Source organism: Alligator sinensis, unplaced genomic scaffold (genome assembly GCF_000455745.1).
Source record: "Alligator sinensis unplaced genomic scaffold, ASM45574v1 scaffold677_1, whole genome shotgun sequence".
Lineage (NCBI taxonomy): Eukaryota > Metazoa > Chordata > Crocodylia > Alligatoridae > Alligator > Alligator sinensis.
The window spans coordinates 1,205,406-1,218,982 of NW_005842276.1; the positions used below are offsets into that span (position 1 = coordinate 1,205,406).

Here is a 13,577-nt window from a genome sequence, read left to right on the forward strand (position 1 = left end):
AATAACTATTCTCCAACCATTTGGGTTGGTCTAATAAAAGATATCAAATTCACCCAAGGAACCTTGCCTGCCTATATCCTTAGACCAACACGGCTACAACCTAAACCCCTGCATACTTCACCTGACTATTTTCAGAGTAACAGTTGCAATAGGATAAGTCCTATTCCTGTTCTTAAAGCATTACACAAACTCTGGAATTGAATTTTTCCTGTGCACCCTTAACTTCTTCAATTGCCCATTAGTAAAAATTTAATTTACTTAAGTAATTGGTCCAGGACACCAATTAGTTCTCTTTAGGCATAATGAAAGACCTGCACTGTTTGCCACTCTAAAATGTTGGTAAAATTCTAATTCCCAAACAAATGACTAAGATCAAAGCGTATACTTGTATTAGAATGAAGAAACCTTTATACCAGAAGTACAGACATGGACTGGAAGACGTAACTCAATTGGAATGAATTCTTACCCATTTTATCTGTAGGATTCTTCAAAATTGTCCAGCTACATGCTATAAATGGAGCTTATGTTTCGTTTTAATCAAGGGATACATTTTGGAAGCTACCTTATACAAGAAGTCTTGTAGTTTATTTGGCTACAAAAATCAAGCCTAACAAAAATAAAATACAGAAAATGGCAATATTTTCCCCCAAAGATTGTACTCACCAATTTAGGTGCTACACTTGGACCTTTTCAGATGAGGACCCAAGATATTTTTGGAACTAGTTCAGTTCCTCTAATGAACTAGTTAATTGCAAATATCATTGGCCAATTGGAGGCAAATGGAAAACATCCTTTAAAAAAACTGACAAAAACACATCAATAAAACACACCAGCAAAACTATAGTATACAGTTAATTTCATGTTCGGGTACAGGTGACCCTCCCTAGCAATATGCCTCAGGGAAGTCTTCCCCAGATAGGAGGAATAACTGGCTGCTTGCAAATGTAAAAAAACAAAAAAGTAAAGCAAAGTGCTGCTTTACTTTAAACTCAGCATGCTCCTGAGCCAAGCCCAGTAAATGCCTCAAAGAGGCAGCACATAACCCAGTTCACCCAATGTCTGTATAGATCAGAGACTTCGGGGAGGGGGGTTGGCACTTACCTACTAGCCAACTGAATCAGCTTTAGCTACAAATGTTGAAAAGCCCTACTGAAGCACCTGATCTATACAAGCGCTGCAGACCCAAGTTGAAGTAATGCGCTGCTTCTTCTGGTAAAGCACATTTTTGTTTTGTTTTTTAACATCTGCAAGCACCTCTGTTACAGCTTTTCAAGTTTGTTTTGTATGCCTAAAGTTAAATATCTTGTGCAATACAAGGAGCCTCAGCCATAATGCAAGTATATGGTATTGTATCTGGCTTGGATGAAGCAGGCCTATGAGTAAGACAAGGTCCTAAAAGTGCCTTCAGTCAATCACGCACAATTAAGGCTTCAAATAATGCACTGTATGAAAGAAAATATACGCAAGACTATGAATAAAATTAAAGCAAATCAAATTCCAGACAGTGTCTGAGGCCCTCTAACTAATTCAAATATGCTGCCTTGTAAGTGGGAGGAGCTGAATATTTTAAAGAGTGGGAGGAACTTAAATTTTTTAATCACTAGCTTAGTGATCTTTAAAAATATCCTATGGAGATTTTTTTAAACTTTTTCCTCTCCCCAAATCCTTTGAGTGGTTTTACCATTCCTTTAAGCAGGTAGCTTCCCCTTTCGGAGCAGCACATTTATGCCATATCATATCAACTAAGCATTAGACACTACAATAAAATGGAAAAATAAAAGTCAGAGCTTGCACGAAATGCATTGAACACTGATTAGGTGATTGGTTTCAAAATGTTAAAATGCCTCAGAATTCGTTGTAAGGTCCTGCAACAATTAGCTCTCGACTCCAGGCCAGTTAAAATTGAACAGTAGTCTAGAAGCAAACAAGGGTACCACTTACTGGTCACAGCTTATCAGTTTTGTGGACAACATACTAGAGACGGGTGAAACAGGACAGGTCATCAATACAGATTAATCTGGATTTCTTGGGGAACTGTGTGCTGTTATACAGAATTATACTTTCTAATACAACCACACATCTAGGAACAAGAAATGGTAACCAAACTTTCAAGACAGAGGAAAGAGCCTGGAGTTGGGAGGACAATCAGTTGAATATGAGCTCTCAGTGAGCTGTTGTAATCCCAGGCTAAATGTGATCCTTGAATATCTGAAGAGGGGAAATATTAAGGAAGGAAGTATTTGTTTTAATGTCTGTATTAATGCTCATGCAACTGCTCCTCCAATACTGCACCCAGCTGTGGTGTCTACAATTGAAAGGAAGAGGCTAATAAGTTGCAGTGGATTTAGAAAGAGGCACAAGAATCAGCTTTCTAAAACAAAGCTTATGGCAAGAGATCAACAATCGAGGAGACAGGTAAGTGGCCATTTTCAATAATTTAAAGGGACCAATACAAGAAAAGTTTGGTAGGAAAGAGCACTTCAAAAAGAGAAAAGAGTTTGACAAGAGCCAATGGCTAAAAAGCTGAAACTAGGGCAAATGCAAATTATATAAAGGGTACTTTTTATAAAACATCAAGTGTAATTTACCATTAAAATACCTTACCCAGGTTTACCGTACTTTTCAGTCACTAGAGTCTTTAAATAAATAAAAAATACATTGTTTCCCCCACCCAAAAAATTATATATAAACATGGATGTTATCTTTTTTTATTGTATCATGGGCTTACTCTGATGAGAGAATATACTTTAAACACACTAAGGGCCAAGGTATTACATAAGTCAAATTAAAGTCTTTCATATGGAAAAGGTTTCATACAATCAGGAAGTAAAGGTACCTGCTAGTCCAAGTGATAGAGATGAAGAAGTACACATTTTTCCAAGCAATATAGGTAGAGAGGTATTATGATAGACATTAGCATCTACATATCGAATAAAAGTTCCCTGTAAAGGTTGACTTCCAGACCTTGACCAGGGTTAGATCTATAGAATCTCTTCATTACCAACAAGCCTATAAATACAAAGCTTTAGCTCTGAAATCCCTTGACACATGCTTAATGGACTTCTATTTCTAGTGAAAAGGGTTCCCAAAAATAATTAGAAGCTATGGACAAAGTATTAAAATGAAAGACCATTTAAAATGGTCTAGTACCCTGAACAGATTGATGGAATTCCAAGGTGGGAAGAGGGATATGAGGCTTGGATAGAAGCTTCTACACATCAAATTTCAGAGCCTTCTCTGTTGTGGCTGCAACATGATGTTGTTGCTGAAAAAGATGCCTTTAAACAAGGAAGTCAGATGAGACACAGAAAGAGGAACGAAAACTGCTTAAGGTACCTGACTATAGACCCTCATATCATCCTTCTTTGAAAATAGCAGACACGTAAGAAATTGTCAGTTGATTTCACTTTTCTCCTATATAGTTAATGTTTCATTACTGAATAACATATCACCTTGAAGGTAAGTTCTTCTACAGATTTAGTTCACTTAACTTCCTATTCATACTAAGTCTGGTTGCTTAACAGAATAGCTTACAAACAACTCTTGGTGTTGAGTCCATAACAAATCATAATAAGCTTAAAGAACGAGCCCAAAGGAGGCATCAAGAACATTCTGCAAAGAGAGTGTGTAGTCTTATCTGGTTATTTCTTGAAAGCCACTGGTTAGGTGTGCTTCAAACTGAGAATCTTTTAAGAGTGTGATCCTTTTCAAAGCACACTAAGCATCTGGTATGGGCAGCATCCAATCCCATCATCACGATCTGGGAGAACGTCTGTTCACCACAGCGCCCGAAGGGATGACAAGATCGAACAGTCACAAACTCCACCGCAACCGATTCAGGCTGGACATAAGGAAGAACTGCTTCACTTTCTGAGCCCCCAAGGTTTGGAATAGACTGCCACCAGAGGCGGTTCAAGCACTCACTTTGAACGCCTTCAAGACACATTTGGATGCTTATGTTGCTGAGATCCTATGATCCCTGCTGACTTCCTGCCCCTGGGGCAGGGGGCTGGACTCAATGATCCTCCGGGGTCCCTTCTAGCCCAAATGTCTATGAAATATATGAATGTTGGACCAAGTAGGCACCAATTCAAGTCAAGCCTTTTATCCTTTTGGATGTGGTAAACAGAACCAAGTCCAAATTAATCTAAGCTAAGAAATTTAAGGTTTCTTATCTAAGAAAACAAAGAATCTACAAAAGAACCAGCTAACCTTAAACATAAGCAAAGGGGGGGGGGGGGAAGGAAGGGGCAGGAAAGGAAGGAAAGGCACAAGTGCTTTTTTTGAACACCACTGTTACCAGTACTGCACCCACTGGTATATGCAATGGAGTGCTGCACATACCTAAAATGTCATAGAAGAATGGCTCATTATTATAAACTGACCTGAACAAGACTGAAGTCAGTAACACAATTCCTCGCTCTTCCCCACTCCCCACCCTGCTTTTAAGTTTAGCCTCACTTCTCTCAGCACAATGAAGTGTTACAAGCCCCTCCCCACAACATGTATTTTTTTTATTATTAAAAACCATCCTGTTTATAACCATTCTGTTAAAAGCCAACCTGCTTGTGCAGGTTGCCCCAACCATTGTCATGTTTATTTCCTTCAGCCTCCCTGGAACCTCTTGGGCATCAATCCCACCTTTGCTAAAATGTCAACAAAGCTATTCATCAAAAAAAACCTCTCTGCACGACTAGTAATTTTTATTATTAAAATACATCAAGCAAGATCAAATCCAATAACATTTGCAGGTTCTGCTGAAAGCTCTCTTGGAAGCTCATATGTCTATTTCCCTCTTTAACAATTTTTAAGAATATCGCCTTTCTTGAAGGAAATTTTTAAATAACCAGAGTAACACACCCCACCCATACCTTTCTAAAAGCTCAGGTTTTGTTCTGTTGCCTTTTAGAACGCTATTTCTTCACTAGTCTTGCTGTTATCAAGGCACAAGCAATGGCAAAACTCCCAATATATCCACCCACTCCCAATATGCTGTTGACTGCCACCTTTAGACAGACAAATTGCTTAAAAATGCAAAGGCAGTTGACAAGCTAAATACACTAGGTCCCTAACTATTCAGAACCCTTAGTAGGCAAGAGATGGATTAAAATCTTGTCAGCTTGTCCCCGCTTAATGGTTTATGAAAAATGCCATCAGCAGGAGGAGTTTTCATGAAGAGAACAAACTACGGAAGCTGTGAGAGGAATAATGTGATATGGTAAAAAGGTAACAACGTTTATTAAAAGAAGTCCAATTTAAAGGTCTTTTTCATCTGTTAAATGGGACAAACAAGACACACACACACACACACCCCACTTCCCTAGGGACTAAAATATAAAAAAGACTTCAGCTAGAAAAAAATTTTACACCCACTAAGTAGAAGCTGATAAACATGAATACAGATTGTTGTATAGCTATCTAGCACACATGAATAAAACAGACATAATTAATCTACCATGAGAATGTTAGAATAAAGGATTAAGCCTTGATACATAACCAAAGGAAGAATATTTCCTGAACATATTTACGGAAATTAAGGCTAGGCAGTCCTCGCAACTGTCTTGTCTGAATTTCAAATACTGCATGGGCCTCACTGCAGAAATCTTCCATCACCTAAAATTTCTAGAGTAGGTCATGTCATCTTATAGCTGCAGAAGAAATTCTGATTCAGCCCTTATGTTGCAAATACATACAAGTGCCCATTATAAAATTACTAGGCATTCTAGCACCGTTAAGAAAATATAAGCGCTAGAAACATTTTTGTCATGATGCACTGCAGTCAGGATATGGTGATTTGGTCATGAAACCATCTCCCCCCCCAAAAAACCAAACGAAACCATACATATTTAATAGTTAAATGTATTTTTTCCATGTGTGTGTAATTTGAATTGTTTTATTAATTCTAATCCATACTCTAGAACTAAATCTTAGACTTTCTGTGCAATCAGCTTTTTGATGATGCAGACAGATAAACAATTATGCCATTTTCAAGTGGAGGATGGGGGGAAATTCGCTTTTCATAACAGCATGTCAGATGATCCATTCTGTTTTACCAGACTCTTCTGAAGCAAGTGAAACTAAACTCCAGAGATTTACCTCTAAATGAAACAAGGTAAATTACTGCAATTTACCTAAGCACTTACTGTACAATATAGCAGCAGACAGATGAAACTACTAAAGCAGATACAGTCACACCATGGCAGAGTTCCACTTCCAACTTCTCAATTAATTTAATTATTTTATCTGCCCACACCCAGACGGATTTATGATGCCCATATCTTTATAGTAGTATCACAGCACCCAACTATTCCTGAATAAGTGGTCACCCCCATTTTCCCTTCACAGGTTAGAAAGTCCAAAAGGTCACGTGAACAAAGGAATCAAGCATGTAAGAGCTTTAGAAGTAAAACCTCCAATGTGTGTGTCTGTGTGTAAATGTAAAAAGACAACCCTTACTGCCTGGTAGTTTCATTTTTCCTGCATAGTTGCAGAGGGAGTGGCGCTCTCTTACTTGGCTGGGACCAATCCCGTGAAGGATTCTAAATGTCAGGACAGACTTTGAACTGTATTCTGAATTCACTTAGAAACCAGTAAAAACCTTGAAGTAGTAATCACTGTTCCAATGCAGGTATACTGCTGCCCTTCGAACTGGTTGCGAGACTGTACCAGACAATCTTAAATACTAATTACAAGAATTATGCTCATGAGTCCTACACACATGAATCATTTTGCTCAGATGTCAGTGTTACAGGGCAGCACATAAACTTGTCAAGTTAGAGATGGACTTTTTTGGTGCCATGGTTATTTAAATATCCTCCAGCAATAAAGAACCCAAAAAAGACCACAAAACTGCAAACTAAATGAGAGCATAGATGCTTCTCAAGACCCTGGAATGTTGCAGGGGGGCTAGCTCACCAAAGCACTTCTGCCCTGATTCAGTAAGATCATGTTTCAGCTTTAGTTCAAGCGTTCTTTATCGGGCTGTTGATTTAAGCAAAGTATGGAAAGAACAGAAAGATGAACCTATTTACATTTGTTTTAAATAAGCCATAATTGGGTGGTGCCTGCACACCCCTGGCATTTCTGCCCGTGTTGTTTCACAAGCTGTCTGGCTTTAAGAAGCTTCTGCAACTGAGCAGATGAAGACACCCTGTGATACCCTGACATGCCCTAGTTTTAAATCAAAATAAGGAACTATGCTATTTCAGTATATTTCTATTCCCATGTGCAGTGGAGCTTGTTTTTCCTTTTAATTCAGGGAAAAAAATGTCAATAGTATCAAGTATCAAATATCCAGCAAAGGGGGGAATCTCAAAAAAAATCTCAATACAGACACACACAGACACTCTCCTCACAAATACCACAACATGAAAGATAAGGATCTACATCTTAACCCCAAACACTCCTCTTATAATATCCTAGGAGGAAGGAAAAATATATCAAGAACATTTTGTATATTTTAAAATGGGACTGAAACGGTAATTCTGGTAAAAGCAACACTATTTCCTTGCATTCCTCCTAAGTCTGGAAATAGAAGTCATAACCTCAGAATTATGCATCCTGTAGAATTTTAAAAACATATTTCTTTTCCAAAATAGCTGCATTTATATGTTAAGATTACAGGGAGAAATAAATATGGTTGTGTTATCATTAAATAATAATGAACTACACATACTTATTTTCATGGATAGCACAAGCTTTATGACAAACTTCAGCATTTGCTTCTTTGCCTTTAAAGGATTTGAGTTTTGTTCTTAATTGGTCACTGTCATCTTTCAGCAACAATTAGTATTCTGATTCTTTCTTCAATCCTAGGGGGAAAAAACCCTATAAAAATCCCCTTCTAGCTAAACAAAATTAATTGCATCTGACAGGTTTTAAAAATTAAGTGAGCAATGGGAATCTAGAAGTTTCTGCTTAAACTTACCAAGTCCAGCATACATTTAAAGATGCTGGCATTTTGACAACTCAGCTAAAGTACCCAAGCATCAATTCTACCTTCACTCCCCACAGTTGCTGAACACTAAAAACACTTCACAAAATTAAAACATCAGACAGAAGCTAGAAACCCATACTGCCAAGCCAAGTTCCATAGCCAGTACCTCAACCCACTAATCCACAGCATCTCCAGACCAAAGTACTGAACCCTTCTGACTTAATTATGCCAACCAAAGTTGTAAACAATATTATCCATTTTTAGAAGACTGTAAACCCGTGGATAACATTCACATTTGTATCTTAGAAAAGTGGAGTGGGTTTCCAAGTCAGCAATAAGTCTCCCCTTTAACTCCAGGTTACCAAAGACTTTACCAAAGAAGTTACCAACTTCAGACAAGAAGCCATGTGCATTATTAGTCTAGATCAGCAATTCTCAACCAGGGTGTCACAGCATCCTGGGGTGCTTTGAGATCCTTTCAAACGTACTGTGGGGTACAACACAATGTTAGGTTTGAAAACATGATTCACAAGATAAACCCAAAGACTTCAAATAGAAACTCATAGTTGTGGTCTTGGAGTTGTTTGCAACAGAAAAACTGCTCTATTATTTTTCTGCAATCAAGGAAAAAAAAGAGTGAAAACCAAGAGCTGGCATTTCCCAAGGGATTCCTCCAGTCTATCCAAGGGTGTCTTCAATCTAAAAAGATGGACAATCATCGTTTTAGATTTTCCCAGTACCTGGCATTTCCCATACATTTTTCACTACCCTGTTCAAAATTGGTTTCTGAACCTGACTAGTAAGATATTTTCTCAATTATTTTCTTTAAGCATAGAGAAAAATGGAACTTTCCAAATACCAGAAGTGTTTAATCATCAAGTGAATGTTTAAACCAGTTTAAAAAAAAAGATTTCTGATGCCATAAAGGATTGTTTTGACAGAGGAATATTAGATACAGAAAAGAATTTCAAAGAGGGAACTACTTAAAAAGTGTTTTTGTTGTCAAGTCTCCTAAAAAATGGAGTTAGAATCTCCCCCCACTCCCCCAAGTTAACTGCAACACATCACAAACATTTATTTTAGCAAGTAACAGAGTGAATCAACTGAGAATGTTACAGTAGATTTTTACTTAATATAGGAAATTTACTGCCTCTCCTTAAAGACCACAACATCCAGGCCATCAGGAACTAGGGAAACGCTACATAAACCGAGTGCTGTAATAATACATTTTTGGAGCAGTCCAATACCTCTACACAAACTAGGTAAAACTAGTCACGTACATGGCGTGTAGTGCTGTCAATTATTTCCAAGCCAAATTTCTTAACAAGTTAAGAGGCATTTGTCATCTTTTAGGATTAGGATTACAGGGAGCTTGAAGTTTTTAAATTAAACCATTTGAGTTATCCAAGTGTCTAAACAATATTTAAAGCGTGAAAAAGGACTTTGTGCTTAGATAACTCAAAAACCCAGCCAAATGGAATTTTACCAAGCCTTTGTTTAAGTTAATTCTGGATCAAGTGAAAGGCGTGCGCGCACACACTCTCTCTCTGCCCAGGAGGGTTTTTTTGCAGTTTTAAAACTGATACCCAAACATTTAGAACTTTTGTCCTCATTAACCTTTTTCTAAGTCTCTTTCCATTCTTTTGTGTGGTGAAAGGTTATTCACTGAATAGGTTAAAAAAAAGGCAAAAAAACTGCTCTGTTATTAATGAAGCACTACAGGGCTTGCATCAATAGCAAATTTCTTATTTTGCCTTTGGGCCCTATTTAACACAAGGTGTGCACCAGCATCTTATTAATCCACACCCTAGAGTGTTTCACTAGCTATCTGACACACCCTTCATCATTTTACTTGATCTTTCAACATTACATAGAGACTCTAGGGTTTAATATTTTGACTGAAGAGTTAATAGATCACCTGTATCAAGTTACCAACAAGGTTCTCACTTGGCTAGAAACTCAACACATTCTGGCTATCACTTTGAAGGCCACAGCTAAACTGAGGGTGGTAGAAATCCTACACTGACCATATAAAAGTTAACTGAAGCCTATTCTAACCAAAGATCTGAATCTCTTATTCTTGCTCCATTTTCTCATGTCTCATCTTTTTTTCCATGAGTTCACTTTGTTCTTCTTACTGGCTACTACAATATTTCTACCCTGCAGTACATTTTTCATTTTTCCTCTTTTCTTTTGTCACTACCTCTCTTCACCTACAAACCAGTACAAAGCATCAAGTGGTGGCTGCAGAAATCTACGTTACTAAACAGACATAGTGCTACACCTTAAACTGGCTGTGAAGCTGTCCCAGACAAGTGCCTTCTGTGTTAAATATGAATTGCAAGAATTATGCCCATGAGTCCAACACACATGAATCATTTTGCTCAGATGCTAGAGTCACAAGACAGCACATAAGCTTTGCCTGTTAGAAATGGACTTTTTTTGGTATCATGTAGATATCCCCAAGCTATGAGAAGCCCACAACTATAAATTCATAAATCCTTTCTTGGTATGCTATTCACCTGGGTAATCCCTCCACCCTGCTTCTGATGCTAGAAAAATGGGAAATGGCATGGGAGCCAGTGTCCAGAACCAGAACTAAATGAATGCAAACAAACCTCAATACCACAATGCTACATCAAGAGTTAAATTTAAGGGAGAAACAAGAGTGCAGGAAAAGGAATAAGTGGGCAGGGAACAGGGGAGGAGGGGAGTGAAAATAAGCCATTATAAGAAACAGATTACCCCTGAGAGTGTTTTTCTTCACACCAATATGAAAAGTTGTGCATTGTACCTAATAATAAAAAAAAAAGGGGGGGGGGAGGAGGGAGAAGGTGACAATTCATTTTAAACTATGTAAAAAGAAAATAATTGTGTATTTAGGATATTTGGACTATATATTTACATATTACAGCTGAAACATGCATTCAGCTGATACCTTAAAGCCAGGTATCAGCTAACTGATTCTCAACCAGGATGTCCCGAGATCCTTTCCAGGATGACACACATGGTGCCACACAGTGTAAGTACTGTTAGGAATATACAGGGCCACCCGAGGAGCCCTGCGGAGCTGGGTGGAGCAGCCACGGTGACTCCACACCAACACCGTTGGCTTCATATCCAGCCGCTTGCTACCCACACCCCCCCACTGCCGCCGATGGCAGCAGCAGCTTGTTCAGGTCCAGGGCACATGGGATCAGTGGGGGCAGGGCCCCACATGGGCTGATCTGCCCCGGGCCCAGCACTCTGCTCGGGTTGGCTCTGGTTGTATAAACATGATTCACAAGATAAACCTAGATATTTCAGATAGAAATACACAGTTGTGGTCTTTTTGAGTTCTTTGCAACAGAGAAACTGCTCTATTATTTTTTCCTGTAGGTAGAAAACTAAAAGCAAAAACTAAGAGCTGGCATTTCCTGAGGGGTGCCCAGAGTCTCTCTCGTGGTGCCTCAAGTCTAAAAAGGTTGAGAGAACCATTACTTTATGCTATAAGTAGTGAAAGCAACCAGGGACACAAAAAACATTCATTCCTTTAATAAAAAAACACTTTTTAAAATTATGAACTTAATAAGTAGAAGCAAAAACAGCCCAGATATTTGCACTGATTTTTATCAGAACCAAGGAAGGGGCATCAGAACTACAGTTGTGTACACCTGTCCTGTGGAACTGTTTCTAAGCTTCTTTAAAGCAAACTGTTTAAAATGTTAGAGACTTGAGATTTAGATACAATTTAGCCATCTTCAAATGCTATTAAAAAAACAGAAAATACTGTTTTTCTACAGAAAGTAAATTAATTATGCTACTCTATAGCTCTAAATGAGCTCTTGTCAATGAAAGAATATGTGAAGTGTAACGTATTTTTTCTTATAAGCAACATATTACGTTTTGGGCTAAAAAAAGCACAAAACCTCTAATAAATAACCAATTCTAACTCCTTTTAGAGTTAAGAGATAAAGATACAAGAGCTGGAAACAAACTCCAGTCAGCAATAACATCACCAAGGATGTGCAGAAGTCAGCTCACCAGACTAAGCTGAATACTAAAGTCATCTCTCATTTTAATCAAGAAATATAGTTTTCAACTGTGTTTCTTTTAAACGACTACTAACTAGGCAAAGATAAGAAACAAAGTAATTCTCTCTTGCCAAAAGGAGATACCATTAAAATTGGATGCTCACCATGACTTCAATGACTACACTGTACCCTGTAAAGCTGTAGTAATGAGTCAGGCAAAGGCCTGGGCCAAAACCATGTGTAAGATTTTTCTACAGGTTAGTAAAACCATGTCAGGGAATGTGGTACCAACAACTGTCCTCCAGCCTAGCTAACAATATGGCTCTAGACTCTAAGCAGCAGATGGATATGTGGATGAGGCCCTGTCCAAACCACAGGCTGAAGCCATGCTTGTAGTCAGGTTCCCCACCATATTCATAGAATTGCCTAGGCATGTTAGGAGCAAAGACTACCACCACACTTCAACTGGTGGGTTAAAGTGGCGGGGGGAGGGGTGAATCCTAGTGGTGAAATTTAGGTGTACATTCACACCATTTAGCTGTACATTTCAGAACAGTTAGTCTAGCATCAGCTTAGCATGTCTAACCATTCTTACCCTACCTCCGTGTGTGACATCCGATATGATTACTTAACAGTAGTACTTCTGTAAATCGCAGGATGTTACTTATTAAGATGTTTAAAAAAAACAGAACAAAAAAAAGAAAAAAGAAACCACAGACATCCTTATTACCACAACCTGAAAGCCATCCACGAATCCTCCCTCCTTCAGAGGGCTGATGTTTTAAAGACAAAACAGAACAGCACCAACCCTCACACATCTTAAGCCCTACAGTTCAGCAAGGGGCATGTTTTGACCTACCAGACAGAAAAGCTCATTACAACCTCAGGATCCTGTGAGGGAGCAGTAAGCTAAACGGAAAGTACAAGACATCATGTCGAGTCCATAACAAGGAGGGGCAAATACAGGTGCACGGCTTGACACCACAGAGCAGATGAACCACAGCATTTGAAGCAGCATCACAAGGTGAAGCCAACTATCTGTTAGCTCCTCTGAAATTATAATCAGACAGACAGACAGAACCCCCCCCCACAATCACCTGCCACTGACCACACGTGAACTGCTGCGCTGCTACAAGGACAGCACACTGCCACAGGATATCAGCAGCGGTACAACGAGCTAAAGCAGCTCCTCTCCTCCTCCGCTGCTGGATGGAAGCACAGCCAAGCCCAGCAGAACCCAGCAGCCCGCCAACCAGCCTCTCAGGCGAGAAACTGCTCAGGACTCTCATCCCCCCCAGCTGTGAATGAAGGGAGCCCCGTCCCAGGCCACGCCGCCAGAGCCTTCTGGGCTACAGCTCTGTCCCATCCGTCGTGGGGAGAGGGGGGCTCTCCCCCGAGACTCGCGGCAGGATTTGGGGCGAGCCACGCGGGCCTGCCCCCCAACCCCTATTTACGAATTAAGGATGGATGGGTAAGCAGGGACTCACCAGCAGACAGTCCACGTTGACCTCGGAGCGGGGGCTCCTCAGCATCGCATCAATCTTCTCCAAGCGGGGCTCGAAGCCTTCCCCCGTCGACATGTTTCCCGGCGGGCTCGGGCCGCCCCGGGCCGCGGCCAGGCTTCCCCG

At 39.6% G+C, this 13,577-nt stretch overlaps 1 protein-coding gene across 2 annotated transcripts in view; it reads right to left on the minus strand.

Moving 5' to 3' along the window:
• Nucleotides 1–13,571, minus strand: part of ROCK1 (Rho associated coiled-coil containing protein kinase 1) — a 135,140-nt gene extending 121,569 nt beyond the window's left edge. For both annotated transcript variants that reach the window (XM_006027930.3, XM_006027929.3), the window contains exon 1: nt 13,437–13,571. In XM_006027930.3, the coding sequence (XP_006027992.1) occupies nt 13,437–13,529 (93 nt within the window). In that variant the 5' untranslated portion in view covers nt 13,530–13,571. The remainder of the gene's footprint in view (nt 1–13,436) is intronic.
• Between the last annotated feature and the right edge of the window lie 6 nt (nt 13,572–13,577).